Source organism: Halichoeres trimaculatus, unplaced genomic scaffold, assembly GCF_033239565.1.
Source record: "Halichoeres trimaculatus isolate MK-OKI-2021-1 unplaced genomic scaffold, fHalTri1.1 fHalTri1_scaffold_16, whole genome shotgun sequence".
In the NCBI taxonomy this organism is placed as follows: Eukaryota; Metazoa; Chordata; class Actinopteri; order Labriformes; family Labridae; genus Halichoeres; species Halichoeres trimaculatus.
Window position 1 is genome coordinate 2,640,386 of NW_027437194.1, and position 25,466 is coordinate 2,665,851.

Here is a 25,466-nt window from a genome sequence, read left to right on the forward strand (position 1 = left end):
TCAATTTGGTTTTTCTCAACAAAATGCCAAGTGCTTGTTCTGAAAATTTGTTTCAATGTTACATTTTTTTTGTTGTTCGCTTATTTCTCACCACAAAGCACATTTATGTCATCATGATGACAAATTGTTGACAACTTATCAAAATAAATCTAATTCAGTAACTCTAAGACAACTGTTAAAAAAAAAAAAGCAAAAAAAAGCAAAAAAACATAGATAAGAAATAAATAAGGAATGATATTTAATTTATTTCAATCATTTTCCTAAAAATGTATTCCTTTATTATTATTATTTTTTTTTTTTAATGTGTTTTTTTGTTAGGGCCTGAGCGAGCCACAACGAGGAGGCTAAAGAGCCCCAGGTTGCTACCCCTGATCTAAAGAGCAGTCATTGCTCCCGGAAAATAAAAAGCACAAAAACTCAAAAATAGTAGCTGGATATATTTTTATGCTTTCAAAATGTGCAAAAGAACACATTCAGAGCACATCTTCTAAACCCTTATTGAGCCCGCACTACTAGCTTTAGCCACATGGGGGCAGCAGAACCAATCTCAACAGAGAAGATGGTCCCCACATTCAAACTGCTCCAACACGAGTTTAATTTACCTAAATAAATGTCACCACACGACTTTTTTCAATTAAATTTTCCTCTGGTAATGTTATCCTCTCTTTTATGTTGATTTCACCTGCCCTGTACCCTCTTTATAGCGGATTTTTATGTACATGACACTTTTGGATTACCTGGCTGCTGAAACCACACCAGTTCACAACAGTAATTGACTTCCAGCTCTTCGCCACACTGAAATGATTAAAAAACTGGATATTAAAGTGACGTTGTACACACACAGTTGTAGTTAAGGTCACCTAAAAAATAAAAATGAGCCAGAGAAACTCACCTTACTTCTTGGTCTTGCATGCTAGTCCTTACTTTAATGGGGAAAATGACTGTAACTGCTAAATGCGTCACTGTTTTCATCACGTAGTTCCTAAGAGCTAGCTTAAAGTGATAACGCGATTTAGATAAAGTCCACTGAAGCGTAGTTAGCGTACGGTGACGAATATAATAACCTACAACCTCGCGAAGTATTTGTAGTTTTTACACGTTCAGAACATAGCGTTTGCGCTGACGTCACGATTTGGGTAGTTACCCGGATGCGCGGCAACTTCGGAGGCACACGAACGTAAACATTTAATGGATAAAGATAGAAGTGGGTGGTGAAATGTGATTTTGAGATATTTTATCCTCCAACAAATGTGGAAAAAAATGCACAGAGCACACAGAATCCTACAGCGAAGGACTCATCCAGCTAAAAAAGGGATATTTTGAAAAATTACGACTATCTTCTACCTAAAGGTATGAAAACAGAGATGTTACCGTGATTTTTCATGGAAGAGGGGTCCATGAAATAAATGATGCCTTTTTGAGAGCACTATGAAAAAGCCTTTAAAAGACTAAGAATTTCTCTTATGTACTATTTATTGCCTTGAATTACCTCTCAATCAAAGTTATACTCTATCATAATATGTTTACTTTTACTAAAGTATGATTTTAAGATGCTATAGACAGAGAGCATGACTTACCTGACAGGAAATGCAGTGAACAGACTCAAATGTTGAGATTAATAACAGATTATTGCCTTGGAAACCCTGATGGAGCTTAGCTAGCCACAATGTTCTCTGTTCTTCAGACAGTGGTTTGCAACCTGATCCCCAATTTGTAAAATAAGTATCCTATATACCTGCAAACCAAGGTTATAATAGTTTTGGATTTGTCATTATAGTTTAGTTTTAGTTAGTTTTGACATTTTATTTTCCATTACAGTTTAGTTTTAATTAGTTTTAGAGCAGGCAATCTAGTTTTTATTTAGTTTTGATTTTTGCAACAATGCTTAGTTTTAGTTTAGTTTTAGGTTAATTTCAGTTTAGTTTTAGTTTTTTCATACCTTTTTTAACCAGGTGCAGGATTCAAAAAGGTCAGAGTAAATATTTTTTAATACTGTTTATTTTCAAGTCCAACATAGTGCTAACTGCTCAGTCAATGCTGATACTGAACTGTTGGCTGCTGCCTTAAACACAAGAAAATAATATACACTTAATATAAAACATATAAACATCAATTATATAAAATAATTTACATAAATACATAAAAATAATATTAACATAAATGATAAAAAAACAATATAATATGAGCTTCAATAAATAAAAACTTGGACTCTGTAACAATTAAACTATTACAGATGCTCTGATTCATTGCTCCACGTTTCATTGCAGCACAGTACACAGCCAGTCAGTGCAGTAAACAAGCTCGTCCCTATACGCCGCTATAATGGTGCTGTGCAGCACTGACAACTGCCTAAAACTGTCTAAAACTGGTTGGGAAATGTGTCGGATTAATTTAAATCCTGAAGGCGATTAATATTGTCAAAAACTATAACTAAGGGAATTTTGTCTATCATTTTAGTTAGTTTTAGTTAGTTTTGTGAACACAAGATACAGTTTTAGTTTACTTATCATTTTTGTTTTCTTTTCTAGTTTTTATTAGTTTGAGTTAACTGCAATGTATTTTCAATTTTAGTTTTCCTTTTTTGTTTCGTTTTAGTTAACGATTATAACCTTACTGCAAATTCAAATCTGTTCTGTTGGGAGAGTATCTCCAAAGTTAAGCTTTTAAAAAACAAGACAATAAGCTTGGTTACCAGGGCACGTTATGCTAACATCCTGGCTTGGGACGCAACTGTTTTGTACATATTTTGCTCTTCAGCTCAAACCATGAAACAATCCCTCAGCAAAATCATCTGACACCTCAAAGAAGATGCTCCATGCTCGTTTTTCATAACACAGCACTTTAATGTGCGAATTATGACTGAGTTCAATCCAAGTACAAATATATTCAACATTTAAATATGTAAGAAGCTAAAGAGACAAAGTCAAAGTAACTCTGTATAGGTTGTACTTTTCTATAAATATCTACCTTGATCAAACTGCCACATTCAACAAGCATTTTCTTAAACAGGTGTTCTTACTACTAATATAGTAAAATTAAATCAATAAAAATCTTTATGGCACAAGTTAGAATACATGGCATGGTCCGTGTAAAGGGCTGAAGTAGGCTAGTGCGCAAAAATCTAATCTAAACAAAGAAATGTAATGCAGCAAATTAACAAGTTACCATCACTCAATAGTTATACCTCTGCACTACTGGTTAACTACTTCTATAGTTCAGCTACAAATAAAATAAGTGGAAACCCAGAGACTAAAGCCTTAATGCACATCTTTTGTTTAAGTCACATCGTGTTGGTTATTTATAAAGGGAAGTTTTTGCTTCAGGAGCTTTTGTGTGTTTGTATTTTGCAGTTGAAAGTCAAGAAAAGACGTATAAATCCTGGGCTGGAAACTGTGCAAACTTTGACATGTAATACTAATGTTTAGCTTTTACTTTCCTGAGGGATCCACCACTCAAAGGATCAGGAGAAAATATACAATCAGATATAAATACTCCAGACTAACTCTTAACAAAGTCATTTCTTCTCCAGTTGGTCAGAGAAAGGTACCAGAGACATTAATAAGCTTTTCCTAAATATAGTCTGTGGCAGAGGATCAAAATGTCACAAATGACATCAAATGCCATCTGCCAAGCAGTAGGCACTCGTATAAATACAGCTGTGGACTGCAGAGCTGGAACATTGATGTGAAAATTGTCCTCTTTCAGACTGGACCTGTGGGATGCGACCCGCCGCCCCTGGCAGTAGAAGAGGGGATGATTATGAAGAGTACCAGAGAAGGTCAAGGATGGTATCAGAGCTGAGTGTCCTCTCTGATGTCTATGCTGGACTCGTGTCTTTCTTTCAGGCTGCTGCTGTGGACCGGAGGTACCTCTGGGACGTGAGCCAGAGGGTCCGGACGAATCAAGTATCTGCAGATGAGAGGAAGAGGACAGACGAAGACCTGGGGTCAAAATTCAACAACTTGTTTCAAAATAACTCACTTTGCTCCCCCGCAAACGTCTGGGGCCTCACGGACAAAGAGTTGCATGGATTTCTTACTGAAACTTGCGTACGCTCAAATCCAGAAACATCATAGGCATCGTAAGTAGGCTCATAAAGAAATTTAACACTTTACACACAGGGTTATTAACATGAGTACTTTGCACACAGAGACAATCAGGGGCTTGTCAGAAATGGCTCAAGCTGGCGGTCTGGGTCGCACTCGTCATGAGGTATAAAATCCCATCACTTCCTGCTCTTGCCCTGTTTCCTGCTCTATCCACTGTCCTCTTAAAGGATAAGTTCGGTTTATACAGCTTTTACATTGTTTATAGAATGAAGTAGAACAAAATACTCACCCAGAAGGTTTTCCTGATCCAAGCAGTGCTTCGGGAGATATTTAGATCCAAAATCCTGCAGCGGACGCCCATATAATGGGATCCATCGGGGCATAGACAGCGCTGCTCCTAAAACTGCATTAATCGTCCAAACACTTGTGTTTTTCACCAATATTCCATCATGGTCCGCTCCAGGTTAGTCCTCTGCTGCAGTCTGTGTCACTCCAGACAGCGCTGTTTGGTTGTAATGACCTCTGAACTGACAAAGACTTTGTTTACGTTTGCCCCTCTGTGCATGCGCAGTACTCTCTGGAGAGCTGACTCCACTTCCTCCTTTCTTAAGTCTTTGTCAGTTCAGAGGTCAGTACAGCCACACAGCGCTGTCTGGAGTGACACAGACTGACGCAGAGGACTAACCTGGAGCGGACCATGATGGAATATTGGTGAAAAACATCGTTTTTGGACGATTAATGCAGTTTTAGGAGCGGCGCTGTCTATGCCCCGATGGATCCCATTATACGGACGTCCGCTGCACGATTTTGGATCTAAATATCTCCCGAAGCACTGCTTGGATCAGGAAAGCCTTCTGGGTGAGTATTTTGTTCTACTTCATTCTATAAACAATGTAAAAGCTGTATAAACCGAACTTATCTTTTAAAGGCATAAAAGCCCCAAAAAAATAACTTAAAAAAAAAAGAAAAATCTTAAACTGTAGTTTAACCAGCAAAAAAAGCAGCAAGTCACGAACTCAAACTACCAACTGGTAATGATGCTGTGAAGATAGGGTAGAATTTAGGGGCGCACATGCTCAATGCACATCACAGGGATTAATACAAGTGACAACCTCCAGCGACAACCTCAAGCTCGCTTGATCTTGATTTTCAGTATGAATATGAACCGTGAAAGTGGGGCCTCACGATCCTTCTGACTTTTTGGGTTTTAAGCAGGAGGTGTCAGAAAAGTTACTGACAGGTGCCCCATAGCAGTACGCGAAGCCTTTGCCACTTCCAATATGGCCACGATAGCCGATCTGCTTCATTTTCTGTTTCAGAAACAGACGGGTGACGTCGGGGAAACTATGTCCATGTTTAATACAGTCTATGGATAAATTTCAAGACAACTGACCTATGGCCAAGTCCCGCCCACAAACAAGAGGAACCAATCACAGTACGTATAGCCTTCCAATACATTTGGACAGTCTCTGCCCATATGTCATGTCCTGAGAGGCTGGGTGACGGGATGTACTTTTTACCCATAAGCAACATCTCAACAGAGAAAAGTGTCTTCTTTTGATAAAGTTGTGCAGTATAGCAACATCAGCTCAGTGTGAATCAAATGAAGAAGGATGCCCCCGTCTGTTCTAAGGTAAGCTAAAATCGTAGCTGAGGCAGCAGATTGTGACTTTGCTGTAAAGAAATATAAAGTTATCTTTAACACTAAAACCACCACTGCAATAACGGACCCTTTGAGATTTTCTCTGAAGTTAGCTAAAGTTAGCCTAACGTTAGCGCCTAGCTGTATTGTTCATCATGTCTCTTAAGCCACGTTTCCACCAAGCACTCCGGGTCGGTTCAGTACGGTTTGGCACGGTTTGGTACAGTTACGCCTCATCCCGTTTGTGTTTCCACAGTAAACTGTGCCCTCTGGTGGTAGGCGGCGTGTAAGCCGGATGCCGAAAGCCGCAGCTGTTAAACAATAGCGTGATGCCGTAGCAGCTTACTGTGCTATTAAATCCAACAAAGAAGAAAAACGCGACACAGTAAACAAAGAGCACAGATGAAGACATGCAGCATTTCATCCTCTCTGTGATTGGCATGTAGCTCTTTGATACAAAGAACAATCAAACTTTGTTTCAGATAAGTCTGTGAGCCGCCAGGAGAAATACAGCCGCTGTCGGGGTAAGTGACGATTCTTTTGACCAATCAACGGTCTGCAGTGTTATAGCTCCACCTTCCGAGAGCGGATCGGTTCCGTCTTGCACCGATACGAAAGGGTCCCAAAAAAGTAGGCTGGCTCGTCTCGGTTTTTAGGGATCCGTCCCGGGATAAGTTAGCGGAAACACCACAAAATGAGCACCGTACCGAGACGAAATGAACCGGTCTGCTTGGTGGAAACGCGGCTTTTGTTTGTTGGGAGTTCATTGGCCTGTTTTGTTCCAGTTTTTGTCTTTTGGGATCATACATCATTGTTAGCTGTTGTCCAAAGAGCTCCAGTTAAGCTAACGTTAGCTTCTGGAGCTTAGCTTCATTAGTATATCTGTAACAACCGAGATAACAAAGGTTGGTAAAAGTAGTGCTGAATGATTCAGTGTAAATACTGTAGCTCCAGTGAATCTTCTTTGTCTATAAACACACGCTCTCTTCTTATTCCACCATTTACAGTGTCCTTTAAATCTGCTGAAGCAGTTGTTTTCATGCTATTTTGCACCACTTTGGGCATGCTTACATACAGTTTCCCAGCATCACCTTTAAGTGCCGTACGCCAACTTCAGGGCTAGCGTACGTCATTTCACTCTTGATCCATCTGGACTTCGCTGTGAAAAAGAGTGTACGCCATGTTCTTCTGTGTACCCACTCTTTGTACATGAGGCCCCAGATGATTGTTTTCACAGAAAGTCAAAATGTTACAGAAGGTTTCATCAAGTGGTGAACCAGCCACTCTTCATCACAAACAGGAAGCTGCCATTGCCATGGATACGAGTAGGGGCATTGCACATCAAGCTGTTGTGTTAAAAATCATGTTTCCACAAAACCAGAAGGGTCTGTCCTCTTAATTTAAAAAGTACTGAGAGATTTTTCTAGTGTTTGCTTTAAGATACACATCCATGAGTCACTTCTTTTGATGTGGTGTCATTTTTCCAACCATTTCCATCACAATCATCCAATATTCAGCGCTCGTTTAGCTCTGGTTTTTAATCTTCAAAATCTTAGTAGGTGAAAAAGAATGATTATGTGTCCCCTGCTGTTGGGTGCGGGGTGGATAGATTATCATGGGCTTTTTTAGATGGTTTTAATGAGGAAAGAAATGCCAGCTTGAAAATGTTAGAATCATGTAAAGTCCAGCGTAATACTCCCCAAAGGGTTATTCTTACACGATGTCATTGAGCTCCAGTCTGGTGTCAGGAGCAGGATTAATCAGGACGTAGGACAGCGTGTTCTGGTTCTCGTTCTGCTCATCTGAAACAAAAACATCAGGTTATTTTAACAGAAAAAGAAGAATCAGACACATCTGAGCTATTGTTTTATTCTCATCCCTCTCAGTGACTGGATTCTTACCCTGCAGGTATCCCAGATTGACTCTGTTCATGACGTCACTCGCCGTCAGATTAGTGAGGTCTTCTACAAACACAATATCGTTAAGCAGACTCTGTGATGTTTGAAAAAGAAATCTTTAACAGTGTAAGTCTGTCCTTACCATATCCAGAGGTGGGTAGTCCAAGATGTCTCATGCGGTTTCGGACCAGCTCAGATAGCTCCTCCCTCTCAGAGCGGCGGTACAGGTTGAGGCGCTGCTGAGCGATTCGCTGGGCGTGGTCTCTGCTGGAGTCCCGGTTCGCTCCCTGCCACCTCATGCTCTTCTTACTCAGGCGCCGAGCCCACTGCATGCTCTTCTTCCTCAGCAGGGGATGATCTGAGGGGTCGTTGCTGCGAGACTCATCTCGACTCTCTTTGGTGTCCTCGCAGTCGTCGACACTGACCGAAACCTGTGACTTGAGTGAGGGGACAGGACGTCTCCTCTTAGACCAGGATGCTCCTCGTAACAAAAAACCTGAAATCTTAGGTAGTCACTCTTCTTATTAGTGAACTTGTTTACTTTGGCACTGTTAGCATGCTAACATTAAAACCTAGCAATGTTCAAATTAGCATTTAGCATGCTAGCTTTTAAATACAGAGTTTTTGCATAGTATCTTGCTAACTGCTATGATAAAAACTGAAAGTCTAACTTGTTAATATTGGATGGTTCTCGTTCTAAACTACACCTGCTAAACACCTATGCTATGCTACATGTTTATATAATCATATTAGGAAGTGGTTTCCCACAATTACTTGTTGAGGTCTGCAATAACTGGGTTTCATATTTTTCCACAGAAATTATCAGTTCTTACTAAACAAACAGTCCAAAGTTAGGGAAACGCTCAGAAAAGTGTTTAAATTGAAGAATGTTTTTGATGTGGCCAAACCATAGACCAGTGGTCTGCAACCTTTACTTTCATCAGAGCCATTTTGCCTCAGCTCACCTGGATAAAAAATTGTTCAGGGGCCACAAAATCTAGTTTATCTTCACAATAAAGACTACAGAATATATAAAATTCTATACATATTTAAAATCAGGAACATAATTGTCTTAACTGTAAGGTTGTTGAATTCATGAAATTTTACATCTGATGCACCAGTTTTTAATATTAAATTTGTTATTTGAATTTACAAAAATGTAAAAAAAAAAAAGAACAGCATACGTTTCGAAAGTTTTTGAAATTTCAAAAATTTACAAAACTCCCCAAAAGATTTTGAAATAAAAAAGAAATGTCAATTTAAAAAAGAAGAATAAATAAAAAATGAAATGTGAAATTTGCAGAATTTTTTTAAAAAATTGTGATTTCAAAAATTTGAAAAATAAAATAAAAAAATGATAAATTTGCAAAAATTTTGAAATTTTCTGAAATAAAAAAAGGAAAATTAAGAAAAAGTTTGAAATTTTAAAATTTGCAAAAATCAAGTTAAGTTTGAAATAAAAAAGAAATGAAAATTAAAAAAGAACAAACAAATGTAATGTGAAATTTGCAGAAAAAAATAAAAAAATGATTTCAAAAGTTTGCAAAAATTAAAAAAAAAGAAATATACGAAATTTTCAAAAAAAAAAAAATTCTGAAATTTATAAATATGGGAACTCAAGAAAAAATGTGAAATTTTAAAAGTTTGAAGAAAAAAAAAAATCAAATATCACAAAAAACGTGGTTAGTTCCAAATTTGCAAATTATGGGTGGGCTGTTGATGTTGTAGGAGGTGAAGTAGAGCGGTGGCAGGCTTTATTGACAGATGGGATGAAGATTTAGTTCAACTAAATGTTAACACAGGATTTTATTTAGTGTCAGTGTCTTTAATCATCAATACCCTCTGTAAGAAAAATAACAATTCTTTATTTCAATAATATTTTTTAAAGCTACAAGGAGCCACTGGAAAGGAGCCAGAGAGCTGCAGGTTGAAGACCCTTATCATAGTTGGTAAAAGCATTTTAAATGCATTTTTACTTGATTATAAATTCAAATGGCTCTGACATCTCACCTCATAGGTTGAGAAAATGTGGGATTCTGTTCGATAGATCCCGATGGGAATTTCAGCACTGGAGGAGCAAAGTTTCTGGAAAAGTCTTCCATAAGTACCAATCCACAGATCCTCTTCCTTTACTTTCATCTGCAGCAAAATGATAATTAAGTAAATAAAAATACAGCACTGTCTGATCTTTTGCTAATGTAAGTTATTTTCTTTCAAAACTCACGGCACAGAGGTATCCTGATCCTGGAGTTGTGTCCAGTCCCAGGAGCAGTCTTGCGATCAGGATCATATAATCCTTCACGAAAGACTGACATGGAAAGGAAAACACTGTTACAACTTTGTAACTGGTGAATGGACTGTGCTTTAAACTTGAAACTTCAAAATAAAAGAAATTGGATAAAAGGACAGTGAAGTAAGTCTGTAATAAATGACTGAACACAAGGTGGCGCTTTGGCTCCACTGCTGCTCTGCTTCTTCAGGTGTTTCTGTCTCTCCGCTGAGCTGCTGTATGACACATTCATTCCCTTCACCTGGTATTTAAAAGAGTCATTTAAGGATTTTAGCTGGAGGTGTGTACCAACCTGATACAGCAGGGTGTCCAGCATGCTAATGCTGAACACTCTGCCTGCTGCGAAGGGTAGGCGAAACATGAAAGCCAAGTTGGAGCCTTTATCGCGCTCTTTCTGTGGGGAGGGGGCAGGTTAACAGCTTTTTAAAGGTCTGTCAATTTTTCTGTCAACGTAGAAAACAGATTGAAATGGCAAACAGCGTGACTGCACTTAAAAAGTACGGGACAAAAAATCCTGTGTTTACAATTCCTGCACATGATTCTGTTCCCCGGAAGCCCTTGTGTTGTGTCGTACCTTCTCCAGCTTGGAGAGGGCCAGTGAGTAGCAGTCCTTTGCTCTGAACTGCATAAACCTCATGTTGGATGGATGAGTGAGCTCGGTGATGATACTGAGACTGGGAAACAACCTTTGAGTGGAGAGAAGAGGAAAGTTACAGAACATGATTAAAAAAGAAGAAACAATCAGCTATTTAAGTAGTTCAAATTAGCGCTAAAACGATTCCTTGAATTCGAGTAATTTGATTACATAAAAATGATCGAGGAATCGTTTTATTTCAAAAAGATCAAAGAATATTTCGTTGGACAACAATCGATGCGGCACAAAGAGCTGAAACTACATTTGGTGACTTTCTAGACCCCTCCAGAATTTTTTTTACAAAAAGCAACCAAAAACAAAACTAGCTTCTTTTCCGGAGTCTGCAGCACCAACCGCTTCTCAACGAGATCGCCACAGATGGACGTCGCACTGGCCATCTGAACCGTGCTCAGGGACGCTTCAAAGTCCAACGTTTGGCCAGTTCACCTCTTTGGCACTTTTAGAGAGGAGTGCTTCAGCACGGTACACTTTCTGTGACTACACCAACATGTAGACACCACGTATGATCAACGACTTACGTCGACTGCTCCTTTCAAAACAGTAGCAACGGTGTCGGACCAAACGACTTGAAATGAGTGTCGAAGTCACTTAAGTTATAGCAGTGTTCTCTGCGTCTCTTGTCCAGGCAATCCTGCTACAGTAAGGGTACGGTCACACTGCCTACCTGAACCGTGCCGTACTCAAGCACAATCTTTCCCCTGCAGCACCGTTAACCCCCTGGAAAGTACGGCCAGCGGGGGAAGAAATTGTTGAGAGGAGCAGTTACAGCAATCATACGTGGTGTCTGCGAGCTTGTGCTTGCTGAAGACCACATCTATGACGCGTGCCAAACAGAGAAGTGAATTGTGCTCAAGCACGGCACACTTGTGGTCACACTCGCCAAACGATCTGGGCTTTAAGGCTGAAGCATGGTACGGTTTGCCAGTGTGATGTGTCCTCAGGCACGGCTAGGATGGCCAGTGTGACTCCTTTAAGCCGCGTTTCCACCAAGCAGTCCAGGTCGGTTCAGTACGGTTTGGGACGGTTTGGTACAGTTAAGCCTGATCCCGTTTGCGTTTCCACAGCAAACTGTGCCCTCTCGTGGTAGGCGCGTGTAAATGGTCTACAGTGTTGTAGCTCCACCTTCCGAGAGTGGATTGGTTCAGTCTGTCACCCATACGGAAGGGTCCCAAAAAGCAGGCCGGCTCGTCTCGGTTTTTGGGGATCTGTCCCGATATAAGTCAGTGGAAACACTGCAAAATGCGAGCCGAACCAAACCGGTCTGCGTGATGGAAACGCGGCTTTAGTGACTTGTTATGCAAATTAGGTGATTGCATCATTAAGTGACTTATTTGATCCGTAAAACAGCGCTGGAGAGAGGGACAGATGAAAAACAAAGACGTAATAGAGCTAACTGGGCAGCTGTCAAATTTAGCTCAGTGATAGATGAAATATAACGTAGCACTGGAGCAGGGATCATATTCAAGTCTGAACACTGCAAAGACTCAAAATCTTATCAAAAACGTCTTGTTACAAGTTAAAATGTCTCATCTCTAGTCAGCTTGCATTGAACTTAACCTAAAGTCACTTGTTTTACCACTTGTTTGAAACAAATTTTTTTTTTAAAAATAACTGCTCTATAACAAAATTTGTTTTATCCGATTAATCGATTAATCAATTAATCGATTATTAGATTAATCGATTAATTGGTGCAAATTTTAGCAGAACACTTAAATACTAAAATACCCAGTTGCTGCAGCCTTAGTTGAAACACAGTGTTCATGCAGCCTGAATTCAATATGAGGGGATTCTGAAGCTCTAATTAAAAAACAGTAATTATAAAACTTATTATGATTAATCACCTGAACATTGTCTGTACATTCACAATAGTTTTGGCATCAGCCATGTAGTCCTCCTCAGCACTCATTGTGCTCTCTTTATCCACAACAACCAAATTATCGGCGTAGATAATTCCACACTGCAGCAGGCTGTCCAGACTGAAAGAGCAGAGAACAGAAGAAAACACATTTTCTGGAACATGCTGAACATCCACATAAATATGAAAAGAAGCAGAAACTTTTCTCTGATAGCAGAATGAGAGAAACACGTAATGAAGTTGGGAATAAAAAGAACAGAGGTCTTACTTGTCTATGGCACCAGCCATGTAGTAAACCATAGGGAAACAGCAGATGGCCTCCAGAAAGTGATTATCAGGCCTGAGGGAAACATACGGGCACAAAGGACAACACATGTTCCTCTTTGTTTTCATTATCTCCTTCAAACAAACACAAAATGTTTCCAAGTAAAGAGACATTTTGGGCCAATCCCAAATCTACCCCTTAGCCCTTGGTTTTGCATGTGCACGTGTAGTGAAGTGGTGTCCAAATTCTCTGTACGCCAAGGTGAGGGGTTACACAGCCTCACTTGAAACCAAGGGGTTTGAGCAATTTCCCCATGATACTGACATTTATTTAATCAGATATCCGATCCTTTGCCACTCCGGGTTAGTATTATCCATGTTTTGAATTGCTGGTTTTAATTTGAAATTGCTTGTCATAACAATCTAGCTAACGCTGCAATAGCTACAACTACTAATAGCTACACCAATGTCAGACCGAGGTGATAGGTTCGTTTCATGAGTGATTGGACAGATAAGCAGCTTTCAGGAGCTGCATAAGCTATGATAAGCTAATGTTACGGTTTTCAGCCACAGCTTCTGAATACCTTAACGTTTGTTAGCTTTTGGTTTTCACGGTTTAGCTATCTCTTTACTCATGTGATGATGATTACGGATGGGTACCTTTCATGTTTAAAACTATAGGGTACCAATGCCCGGTACCTGGCAATCAGTTTACAGTTTCATTTAGCAGACGCTTTTGTCCAAAGCAACGTACAACACAAGCAAGAATTTGGACAGAAGGAAAACCTTGTTAGTGCTACAACAGTGCAACAAGTTTTTCGGCTGCAGGTGCTGCCATTAAGAGCAGGATTTTTTTTATTTTTTTTATTGATTTATTTTTCCTTTTTTTTTATTTATTTATTTTTTTTAGTTATTTATTTATATATTTATTTTATTTTTTAAATTTTATTTTCATTTGTATTTTACTTTTATTTATTTATCTACTTATTTATTTATTTTCATTTATTTATTCATTTATTTTTATTTTGTTTTAATTTATTTTATTTTATTTATTTTTTTGGGGGGGGGGGGGGGGGGGGTAAAAATAATCAACAAGCCAACAAAGCACAATTAATTGCTGCAACAGTAAGCTTCAATCTTCAACAAAATTCAGTGGCAGTACTGAAAAATCACAAGAGCTGAGTCGTAGACCTTCTGGATCATTCTCCCCCTGAGGACAAAGAGGAGCAGGCTCAGATTAAGGGTCTAAGTGTTCCCTGAACAGATGAGTCTTCAGACATCTCTTAAAGTAGAAAGGGACTCTGTGGATCGTTTAGAGTTAGGTAATTCATTCACCATTTGGGAACAACAGAGGAGAAGAGTCTGGCTAGAGATTTGGAGCCGCGCTGGGCTGGGAGCACCAGGAGTCTTTCACAAGCAGAGCGTAGTGGATCAGAAGGAGTGTAGACCTGGATGAGGGACCCCAGGTAGGCAGGAGCTGTTCTTGTCAATGTTTTGTAAACCAGAAGAAGAGCTTTGGATTTGACTCGCGTACTCTATGGTACCAATTTTGGTAGTTTTTGTGTTCGAGTGATAAAAAATGTAAAATTGTTTAAAATAAAATCTTAATTTTTTTTAAATCTGACTCATTTATTCTTCAACATATAACCTTACAATGCTGCGTTTATGTCCAGCATGGAAAATCACCTACTCTTCCCTCACAGTCACAAGGATGTGTTTAGGTACCTGAACATGGTACCTTTTGATTTTATGTGAATCTGGACCCGTTATTGCCATATTCTCAGCAAATGCCCATACTTATATTTCACATACACTTACACTTCCATTAAGTACTTTCTTATATTTGCATTTTTTGAATTTCTTATGTTGCATAATTTTATATTTTTTACTTTCTATTCTATTTTAAACACTTTCTGAAGAGAGTAGCTGTGACTAAAAAGCAATTTCCCCTCAGAGATCAATAAAGTATTTCTGTGTATTAAGTCTATGAGATGTTTTTTAAACGCCTGCTGAAATTTCTTCAAAGCAGACTGCGGAGTGCACTTGCATACAATTTCATAATCTTTGCACAATCACCCTTAAAGGTTCATGTTTATATCACTAAATAACTTCTAATATCACCTCTACAGTTTTAAGAGATATCTGTTTATATCCATCTGAAAAATCGGACGGGCTCTACAGTTTTCTGTGTTTATTCGAGCTCATTCAGTGCGTATGATACTGTGACCAGCGCTGCTGCTCGGTGTGTCTAAAACACGAGGCTGGAGTCCATCTGGAGCCGAGCGCTCTCACAGATTCAGTCGCTTCATTTCTGCCGTCCTCCAACTGAACATTAGTTTATGCATCTGCCCAGTCCTGCTGACTAGAGACCCAAGGCTGTCGTAAGTGCTCGAACTGCGTATCCAAGTGTGTGTGGGTGTTTGTATTTCTGCGTCTGTGTGTGTGTGTTTGTGTGTGTGTGCGGCAGTGATAGGAAGGCAGAGGGAGAGTTTATTGTTTTGAGCGTGTTTCTATGGGAGTCCTGAGAGCTTCATGTGGGGGCTGAAAAGGGACACACCAGGGTTATCAATGAAAGCCTGCTTGGTTTTCCAGCAAAGAAATCATTTTCTTCATCTTTTCTCCCCTTGTAGAAATATATATATATATATATCATTCAAGTTCAAGGCAATGCAAGTTGCTATGGTTACTGTCTCGAGCTAGCGAGAGCAGCTTTTTTTTTATTTTCTTTGTCGTTGAAAAACACACCGTCACCATGAGCAGTAACCTCAGATCAGGAGCGACAATGGAGTTCCACCTCCGCAGCCTTGTCCTAAGTGCTCGGCTGACGTGAGCTTTTAGCATACTTCATGTTTACCAGCGTGGAGTAGCGAGACACTGAAAGGTGAAGGTGTGTGTGTGTGTGTGTGTGTTGCAGTGAACTCACGGGTTATCAAGCAGCAAAACAATAGGGTTGAGTTCTTTCCGAGGTCTGTAATAAGCTCGAAGAGGCACAATAAAGTTATAAAGGCCATTCCCAGCAGTCTCAGCCGACACGATGATCAGCTTGTTTTTGAAACCGTACGCCTTAGCATCCTCAAAACTGTTGTGCCTGCATCCCTGGGAAGAAAAAACACACAGACAGGTATTAGAGGTTTGAAGGACGGAGACAGAGGAGGCAAGAAATGGAAGGGAAGAAGGGGGAGGCGGTAAATAGTTGAGTGACTAAGTTGGAGGAATAGCGGCTGCCCACCTGGTCGAGTCGTAGGCAGCAAAACGGGGCTTTTTCAGCCAACAGATGGCACAGGGTGGGCGAGCTCCCAATGTACGGAGAGTTAGGGGGATAACCTTTCACGTACCTGCCAGCAGAAAGCCAAAACGCGTGAGTGACACATCTCAAGGAAACATACTGAGATCCAAGGATTTGTCAGGGTTTCTTCTTGTGAAAGAATAAAAAAATATATAAAGCTGCATCTCTGCGTCAGAGTCGTTTGGAGAGGAATCCAAGTCGTGCAGAATTCATCGAGTGATTCATGTTGTCCTGAAATTAGTGTGTGCATAGTAACCTACGATCAACACATTCATCATTTTGCTCAAACATGTAGCTTTATTTACAAAAGTTGTTTCTTATGTGGTCAATCTGCTGCCCCCTAGTGGTTCACTAGCTCCATGTTTAAACCGTACTCTGTGGATGAGCGTTCTTTCTCGTCTGTGAACACCGAGTCGTCTTCTGATTGGTCACCCAGGAGGTCACACGGCAGAATTGAAGAGGAGTCGGCGATCTCCTGAACAGGAGCGATGCTCGGTCGGCGTCCTCCTGTTCCGTTTACGGTTGGAGGGATCAGTTTTCCTCCCGATACGTCAGGAGGGCTGGTGTTCTGCAGATCGATGGCGACGGTGCCTGGGAACGGAAACAAACTTTAAAATCACAGAGATGACAACACGCTTACAAACAGCAGGTTTTTCTTCACTCCTCGCGCTCTCATCTTACCCATGCTAGCGAGGATGCTGTGCACAGGAAGCTGCGAGGGTCCCTCAAAGAGCCCCCCTACAGTGCGGCCCTTCTCCTCCCCCTGGTTGAGGATGAAGGCTGAGTTTTCCTCTTTGGTGATGTTGATGTAGTAGCAGGTGTCGCTGGCAGCCATGATGTGGCGCGGGCCAGGGTTCAGCAGAATGCTCTTGTTTTCTTCCCTCTTGATACCGATCAGACACACCCCGTACCTGCTCATCAAATAATTTAATGGAGACAGATCCGAAACACAGTGAAGGCTTTAAAACCAGAAGTGACCACTTAGGAGTTTTAGGCTAAAAATAACTGATGGACGTTTTATGAATATGTTCCATGAATGAATGAACGGCATTTTATGAAAAGCCAAAAATGTCAAAAATTAACTCTTGTGACAAAAAAGAAAAAAAAACTTCTTTTGCACTTCGGGACAATTAATTTCTGAGAAGTTTCTAGTTCCAGTGTCTAGTATAAAATACATTGCAACAATGCTTTTGACCAGTAGGTGTTGCTGTGACTATGACAGTTTTTTAATCTTCAGTAATATGGGTGAGAAAATGTGAAAGACTGGAATTGATTTAAAGCATGTTTATGGTGGCAAGTATCACTTGTGTCCAATAGGTGGCGCTTTGAAACATGAGACTAAACAAGTGTGTTTGCATGTGTTTTGGTCCAGATCCAGTATTGTAAATGAGAGCTATCAAGGATTTTCATTTGGCCAGAAAAATCATCAAGTTTGGTGGGTGTTGGAGGCCACGCCCATTAAGTTTGAGAAAATACCTTCATAACTTTTAATCATCAATGTGTCTAGTAAACACAAGACCAGTGTGGAGTTGATTTAAAAAAATTGTGGCAAAAGAAAGTTAAGATACACCCCCTATAAATCACCAAATTCCGACATTTAACCTAAATTTGTGAACATCCTGTTCATAATTCAGCAAGGTCGTTTGAGACTTTTTTTAATCAAGTTTGGTGGGTCTTTGTGGCCACGCCCATTAAGTTTGAAAAAATCCCTTCATAACTTTTTATCATCATTCTGTCTGGTAAACACAAGGCCAGTTTGGAGCTGTTTGGAAAAAAACTGTGGCAGTAGTAAGCTTAGATACCTCCCCTATAAATTGCCAAAATTGGACATTTAACCTATATTTCTGCACTTCCTGTTCAGAGTTAAGCAAGGTAGTAAGAGACTTTTTCTTATCAAGTTTGGCGGCTGTTTGTGGCCATGCCCATTAGTCTAAGAAAATCCCTTCATAACTTTTAATCATCAATGTGTCTAGTATACTCAAGTCCAGTTTGAAGGTGATAGAAAAAAAACTGTGGCAGTAGTAAGCTTAGATACGCCCCCTATAAATCACCATAATCCGAGATTTAACCAAAATTTCTGAACTTTCTGTTTAGAATTCAGCATAGTCGTAAAGACTTTTTTTAATCAAGTTTAGCAGTCTTTTGTGGCCACATCCATAAAGTTTGAAAAAATCCCTTCATGGCTTTTAATCATCAATGTGTCTCGTATACACAAGGCCAGTTTGGAGTTGATTGGAAAAAAACTGTGGCAGTAGTAAGCTTAGATACCTCCCCTATAATTTGCCAAAATCGGACATTTAACCTATATTTCTGCACTTTCTGTTTAGAATTCAGCATGGTCGTAAGAGACTTTTTTTATCAAGTTTGGTGGGTGTTTGTGGCCATGCCCATTTAGTTTGAAAAAATCCCTTCATGACTTTTAATCATCAATGTGTCTAGTATACTCAAGTCCAGTTTGGAGTTGATTGAAAAGGAAACTGTTGTAGATGTAAGCTCAGATACGCCCCCTATAAATCGCCAAAATCTGACATTTAACCTGAATTTCTGAACTTCCTGTTCAGAATTCAGCATGGTCACAAGAGACTTTTTTTCAGGTCTTGGCATGATGGTTAAGCACAAAAAATTTCAGGCCTGTAGCTCTAAGGCTGACTTTTCAGTGGCCAGGGGGCGCTGTGGAGCAAGTACCATGATGAAAAAACTGCAGTCATACAATTTCACTCAGGGCTGAGGCACTTATTTCGAGTCAGTGTTTTCCTTTTTTTGTGTTTTTTTGTTTTTATTACTATTTTTGTTGTGTTGTCTTTTATGTTGCTTTGTCTTCTCATTCTGTATTATATACATGTGGCACATGGGATGATACTCGAGTTTTTAGATGATAGAAAAGGTATCAGTGTGTTTTATACATCAAACTTCATGGTTTGTTCTTATGACATGAAAAAAAGCTAGAAATAAATGAATAAGAATTCTAAACACATTTGGGGCTTTTTTGGATGAGGTTAAAAGTTTCCGGTAAAATAAAGTAGATAAAGGGCTGCAACACATTAGTTTTTGATGTCCATAACTAAGACGATAGATATGAGAAATAGGAGTAAGATCATCTGAAGACGTCAATGTAACATGTTTGGAAAAAGCTGGGTGTTGTGTCAAATCTGGCTTTTCATACAGGAACAGTCTGTTTCCTGCAAGGGGTTTGTGTTCATTTTTTTTTAAAGTTTCAGTTATAAAGTTTTCTTTTCTTTTCAGTGTGTGAGTATTTGAAAGAGATGCCATAGCTAAAGTGTCAACTCACTTCTTATGAGCGTGAAAGGAGGCGTACGTGAAGCTTTTGCCATTATACTCTCCAAAAAACTTGCTGTCACACACTCGGATGTGGTAGACCTCGTTGCCGGAGCAACATCCGTACTGCCTCTGCCAGTGCTCGGGGGACTGTTGTCCTTCTCTGCAGCCATTCAGGGAACACAAGCAAAAAAATGATGTGTCGTTAAAGGTAGAGTCTGCAGGCTTTTCCTAAAAAGTATGTTTACAGGGATAATCCTGCTTAATGGTCTCCTTTGTGTGAGTCAGTGTCTGTGTCAGCCTTAAACCCCCTACTCTGCCTGGATGTTGATGTTTTGGTTGTTTCCGGACATTTCTAGGCTCTTTCCTAAACAAGGGTGAAGCTTGGCTTTACTTTTACTTTCAGGAACTTGGAGAGCAGCTCAGGACGGAGAGCGACATTAGTTAGCTTTCTGCTTTCTGATTAGCTTGTGCTGACATGGCAAGTCAGGTGCACGGCTCTCGAATCTCTCCCAATCAAAAGTGGATCAAAATTGGTCAATGCCAGGAAGTTAGAAAACTCTTTGGGCAGCAAAACACGACTCTTGAGACTGAACCCTCATCTTTGTATCTCTTCCCACCTGATCCATCCACAGCCTCAAGGTCCCACTGAAGCTTTTGTGCCCTCGAATGAAAGCTAATAGCTTGATTTTTCTGTCAGTCAGGGGACTTAGCTCAACAAGTGTTTTCAGAGCCTTTCACTCATTAAAGTGGAGTTTATCGGGTGATGAGAGACACTCAGCAGTGGGCAGTTAACTTGTTATTAATTTAGCTGGATGCATCGATGCTGCTAACGTCTGTATCCTCGAACTTGGAACAAGTTTGTCAAATGAAAGCTGAAAGTTTCTCAACCCAAAGAGTTTTCTGGATCCCAGTCAGCGGCATCACCCATTGATCGCTCCTTAATGTGGTTTCCCTGAGCTCCTGACATCAGTTTCTAAAAGCGACACTTCTGCATGCTGTGAGAAATCATTTCCCTCCGCAGAGCTTTTCACACCGTTTCACAGAGCACACATCCTCGAAAATCCATTTTCTAAGTTCAATGCACTCTCGCTTCCTCCCTGCAGTTTTCCACAAAACAAAAAAACCAAGAAATAAACCAAGATTTTTTTTTTCTCCTGGCAACCTGTCCATGCCAGCTCTTCAGGAAAAACAGACACAAAAGCATCCATGAAAACATGAGTTTGAACTTTGCTGTCACACCAGGGGGGAAGTCAATACGCTCAAAGACTCGCCCGGATTATTCAAAGACGACTGACCGTCCACGGGAGGTGTGCACGAGGAGGGTGACCAGGGTGGAGGTGGCGGGACACACGCAGTTGAGAGCGAGCATGGCGTATTTGAACTCCTCCTCGCACACGACATGATCTGGAAAGGAGAGGATGAGATCATCAGAAAGAGGAAAAAAACAGACGAGCAGGTCAAAGTTTAGAGTCTGTGAGCAATCCCTCAACAATTACCACATTATATCGTTGACATAAATCCATACAGCGTTCCAACTCCAGACCCAGAGGTTAAACGGCGTTACGTGTCGTCTAACTACAGTAATTCTTGGGGACAGAAGCCAGCCTGCATTTTCACCAAACACTCAGAGCTGTAATTACTTTTTGTGTTCACAGCAGACGGCGAAAGACAAAAGTTAGAAAACGGTTTTATGCCAGTACTTTTCTTGCCACTTGGCTCCTCAGGGAAACTTTTAACTGCCGCCAATTTGACAGCTGCATCGGGGAAGCTTCCATCCACCATATTTTTACCGCCACTCGGGGCCAGAGGCAATTTTTTTGTTTTTACAAAAATCACAAAGCTGGGCTGCGAAGGGACTCGGGTTGAAAAGTTCTGAGAAAATTCATCGAATTTTTGGGAGCGAGCTAGGAATTTATAATGAGGAACTGAAATATAGCCAGGGTACGTATGGAGGGTTTATTTTATTTATTTATTTATTTATTTTTGCTATTTTTTTTGTTTTGTTTTATTGTATCTTATTATTTTTTACCTCCTTTTTAATCTAATTTAATTTTTATTCTTTTAATATTTTTTCTTTGTACAGCACTTTGAATGCCTTTGCTTAAATATGCCATATAAATGAACTTGCCTTGTCTTACCAACACGTGCAACTTGAGCGCAGAAGCACTTTTAACCAATAAAAATAAATAAATAAATAAAAGAAATAAAAATAATGAATAAATAAGAAATAAAAAAGAACGCTCTGTGCTATACCTTGGCCAACACCATCTGAGGACTATCAAGTCTTCAAGTTTTGATTAAACTATTAAGAATATTTCCAAATGTCCCCAAGCTGAACTTCTGAAGTTTCTGGAAAAGTTTCCAGAAATTTTTCACTTCTCTATAGCTCCATTGGGGACACTTCTGCCTACCAGAGAAAAAAGGCTTTTTGCCACAAAGCAACAAGGGTGTGAAGCCTGGCTGTTTTTTTCAACAGTGTATTTTTTTGTAAACAGCATCACATAGTATCATACTGATGCTATTTTTCTCTCAGCCTTTTAAAGCTGTGGTCTACGATTTGGAAGCTTGGTAATTATTAATAACGCCGTTAATGAGGCTGTTATGGTCCCATTTAGAAATATAAAAAGCAAAAAGAATGAAAAAAATCCATTCAGTACATCAGCTGCAAAACGGCTTAATAATTGACCAATCAGAACTGCTGTTCCCCTCATTTTAGGTTTGTGCGTGAGTCCATCCAATCCTCTGTCTCCCCTGCTCCACACCGCCCTGCCCATGGTCCCACCTCGTCCTTCCCCACCACCCCTCTCACGTCAGCTAGCTGCTCAGCTACCGAAGCGTCATAGAGCCAGAGAAGACCGAAACCAAAAAAGTGGGAGATGTCAGCTGAATAACTTAGCATTGTAAGCTGAGCTGGTGAAGACACGCCGAGAAAGGTAAAGCCTCGCCCACAGTCGGCTCTGCTCTGATCAGCTGGCAGTGGCAACTCCAGACCTGTGGGCAGGCTGCATTTTTCAGATGTGTCTCATCAGCCAAACTGGGTTTCAGATCCTAGACCATAGCTTTAACTATTATAACTAATACAAAACTACTTTCAAACTTGTGTAGTTTAACTTTAAAACAGTAAAACAAGATGGGAACATCTACGCTTTTACACTTGATCTTTTAAAGAGGGGTATTGTTTTTTTTTTTTTCTAAGGTTCATTAAGCAGGATGCAAACTGGAGATGTACACTTTGTAAGTTGCCAACTTAGTTCTGAATTTAGAGCTTAATTATTTTGAAAAAAATTTTTATTGTAGTTTTTATGGACCAACATTGGGGTGGCAATTTAGCATGCAGTTTCATTAGTTATTCACTAAACACATGCAGTAAATCATTCTGTAGTACGACCAACACAACAGTTCTTTCCTGTGGTCTAAGTAAACATGTTATGATGAAATAAACTTTTGAAACTTTTTACCTGTGAAGTGCTTTGAGCTTTTAAGTTGTAAACGCGCCATATAAATAAAGTTGACATTGACAAATGAGATGATTTTATGCGTGAATTGAAAAGAATACTTTTTTTTTCATTTTATTTAGACGTGTAATATTTTTTTTGTTTGTTTGCTTTAATTGCAGCCTTTGTTTTTCTGACCGACAACAACTCTAACAAGACAAATGCTTTAATTTCAACCAGAGCATTTTATAATTTAATTTAATAAATTCATTTTGTTCTTTTTTATTTTGTTGAAATAGTGATTAAATCAATTATTTAATTTTAATTTTTATTATTTTTAAATTTATTTATATTTATATTATTTTAATTATTATTATTTTTTTTATGTTTTTGTATTTTATATTTAGTATTCTTTTATCCAATTTTAGCTGCTGTATATCTTACTGTATTTTATTAATTTTTTGTACAGCACTTTGGTTAAGTGTCTATTTTCAAAGTGCTTCACAAATAAAGTTGCATTGGACTGGATGGGTCAGTGCCTTTTTTGGCAAAATGGAGGTGAATAACATTTTTTATCACAACCAAAGGGTAGGAAAATAATTCTGTGACAGTTTCAAAGCTCTCACCTGCAAATTTAACGTGAAACTTATTTTCTGGTTTGAGTATCTGGACATAAAGTGGGCAGTTTGGAGCGAAATCCTTCACCGCCCAGGCTCTCAGGATGGTCTGATGGTCCTGTAGGGAAACATTGAGACATAAAACATTTATACTCTTTCACTCCTCAATTGATCTCCTTTAATTAATCAGTTATTGTTTCTTTGAGTGACAGCATTAATGAGTTGAGTTTGGGTAAACAACAAAATGAAAACTCATCGTGGATTAAAAGTCAAAGAGCTGTCGTTGTTCCTACCGCTGCCATGCGATCCACTTCGTTACGACTGCTCAGAATAAAACAAGCCTCTGCGTCGTCCATTCTGCAGTGAAATCAGTTGATAAAGATGTTAAATCAAGTCAAATTACAAGAAAACTGGAGATTCAAACTGAACAAAAACAATCTGCCAATCAGAAGTGAAAAAACAACATCTTTGCCCTGTCAGAGGAGATAAAAGCAGCGTACTTTCATTCACTGCGTGCACTCAGACAAACACACAGAGAAATGTTTGAAAAGCATCGTCCTGTGTACGAGCTGTGAGTGAGGAACTGTTTCTGCATATGATTAACACAGCCAGGAGAGTGCAGGATGCAAAACAAGCGTGGGAGGACTTGAGATGGTGCCAGATGCAGGATGTAAGCTCGACACACACGCCCAGTCCTCTAATTCTGACGGCTCCACCAGAAACCTGACAAATGTTTACAGTCAAGTTATATAACTGGGTTTATTCAAGTTACACTTTGGGGATTTCTGATGTACACATTTTTTAAAAACCTCACAACAACGGTGGGTTATTCTCAGGGGTCTCACACGACACTGCACAACATCATCTGCCTGGCAAAAGTGTTAGTTCCTGTTCCAGACTGGTCTCTGAAATAATGACAGTTACTGGGCACAGATGTGGGAGCAGCTTGAACAGCCACTGACAGGGCTGTAACTTTCCTGACCACAGACTCAGGATGATAATCTCTTCTTGATTCATTTTAGGTTCTGAGCTTGGTCTATTACTTTTTAAATCTTTAAATTTTGGAGTTAAACAGCCTTTTTGAAAAATAAATCTCACTGCCAGGGCTGGAAACTTGGAGGGGCTGTGAGGAGTTTCAAATGATCTTGAAATAATTGCAAAGATGCAATTCAAACAAAATTTCTCCCAGACATTGGTATTAACTCAAATAATGCACACATGAAAAGAAATCTCAACGTTCAGGTCCATAAATAATGATTATGGTGAATTAAGTACGATAACACAGAAAAAAAGTATTGAACACACCATGGAAAGGCTGTATACTTTGGACAGGAAATGCTCCATACCACCTGAAATCTGTCAGTAATTATTACTTGAACTTCCAATAAGTGCAAACCAACACCTGAATATTCCAGTCAGCACCGTTGGGGCCATTATTCGCAAGTGGAAGAAGCACCACCTTACCATCAACAGGCCACGCACAGGAGCTCCTTGAAGATTTCTGACCAGGGAGTCAGAAAGATAGTCAGAAGAGGACTCAACCAGCCAAGGACCACCCTGAAAGTGCTCCAGAAAGACTTGGAGGCAGCAGGTACAATTGTTACAGAGAAAACAATAGGCAATGCACTCCACCGCCATGGCCTCTATGGACGCTCAGCCTGCAAGACTCCATTCCTCAAGAAAAGGCATGTTGAAGCTGGTTTAAAGTTTGCTAAACAGCATCTTGACAAGCCTGTAGAATACTGGGAGAATGTTGTCTGGTCAGATGAGACCAAAACTGAACTTTTGGGCTGTCATACTACAGACCATGTTTGGAGGACAAATGGCACTGCACATCAGCCAAAAAACACTACACCAACAGTGAAGTTTGGAGGTGGAAGCATCATGGCATGGGGTTGTTTCTCATCTCATGGTGTTGGCAAACTTCATATAACTGACAGAGCAATGAATGGAGCCATGTATGGGGAAATTCTTGATCTGAATCTGCTGCCATCCACCAGGATGATGAAGATGAGACGTGGCTGGACCTTCCAGCAGGACAACCATCCAAAGCACACGGCAAAGTTGACTCTCAAATGGTTTCAGAAAAAGAAAATCAATCTGTTAGAACGGCCTAGTCAATCACCTGACTTCAATCCAACTGAACATTTGTGGAAAGAAGTAAAGAAAAGAGTTCACCAGAGGGCACCAAAGAATA

The 25,466-nt window shown here is 39.8% G+C and overlaps 1 protein-coding gene across 3 annotated transcripts in view; it reads right to left on the bottom strand.

Moving 5' to 3' along the window:
• Positions 1–1,980: 1,980 nt before the first annotated feature.
• The window catches only part of kcnt1a (potassium sodium-activated channel subfamily T member 1a), a 50,086-nt gene continuing 26,600 nt past the window's right edge, over positions 1,981–25,466 (bottom strand). Inside the window, exons 14-31 of one of the 3 annotated variants that reach the window (XM_074690281.1) lie at positions 23,563–23,626; positions 23,279–23,387; positions 20,514–20,622; positions 19,229–19,378; positions 16,621–16,850; positions 16,314–16,530; positions 15,883–15,988; positions 15,577–15,749; positions 12,658–12,729; positions 12,376–12,510; positions 10,454–10,565; positions 10,172–10,273; positions 9,814–9,897; positions 9,600–9,728; positions 7,732–8,026; positions 7,593–7,652; positions 7,409–7,493; positions 1,981–3,909 (exon numbers count right to left, since the gene is read on the bottom strand). In XM_074690281.1, coding sequence (XP_074546382.1) covers positions 3,792–3,909; positions 7,409–7,493; positions 7,593–7,652; positions 7,732–8,026; positions 9,600–9,728; positions 9,814–9,897; positions 10,172–10,273; positions 10,454–10,565; positions 12,376–12,510; positions 12,658–12,729; positions 15,577–15,749; positions 15,883–15,988; positions 16,314–16,530; positions 16,621–16,850; positions 19,229–19,378; positions 20,514–20,622; positions 23,279–23,387; positions 23,563–23,626 — 2,350 coding nt within the window. In that variant the 3' untranslated portion in view covers positions 1,981–3,791. Of the gene's footprint in view, positions 3,910–7,408; positions 7,494–7,592; positions 7,656–7,731; positions 8,027–9,599; positions 9,729–9,813; positions 9,898–10,171; positions 10,274–10,453; positions 10,566–12,375; positions 12,511–12,657; positions 12,730–15,576; positions 15,750–15,882; positions 15,989–16,313; positions 16,531–16,620; positions 16,851–19,228; positions 19,379–20,513; positions 20,623–23,278; positions 23,388–23,562; positions 23,627–25,466 lie in introns of all 3 variants that reach the window. The other 2 variants (XM_074690282.1, XM_074690280.1) reach the window with 2 other exon arrangements.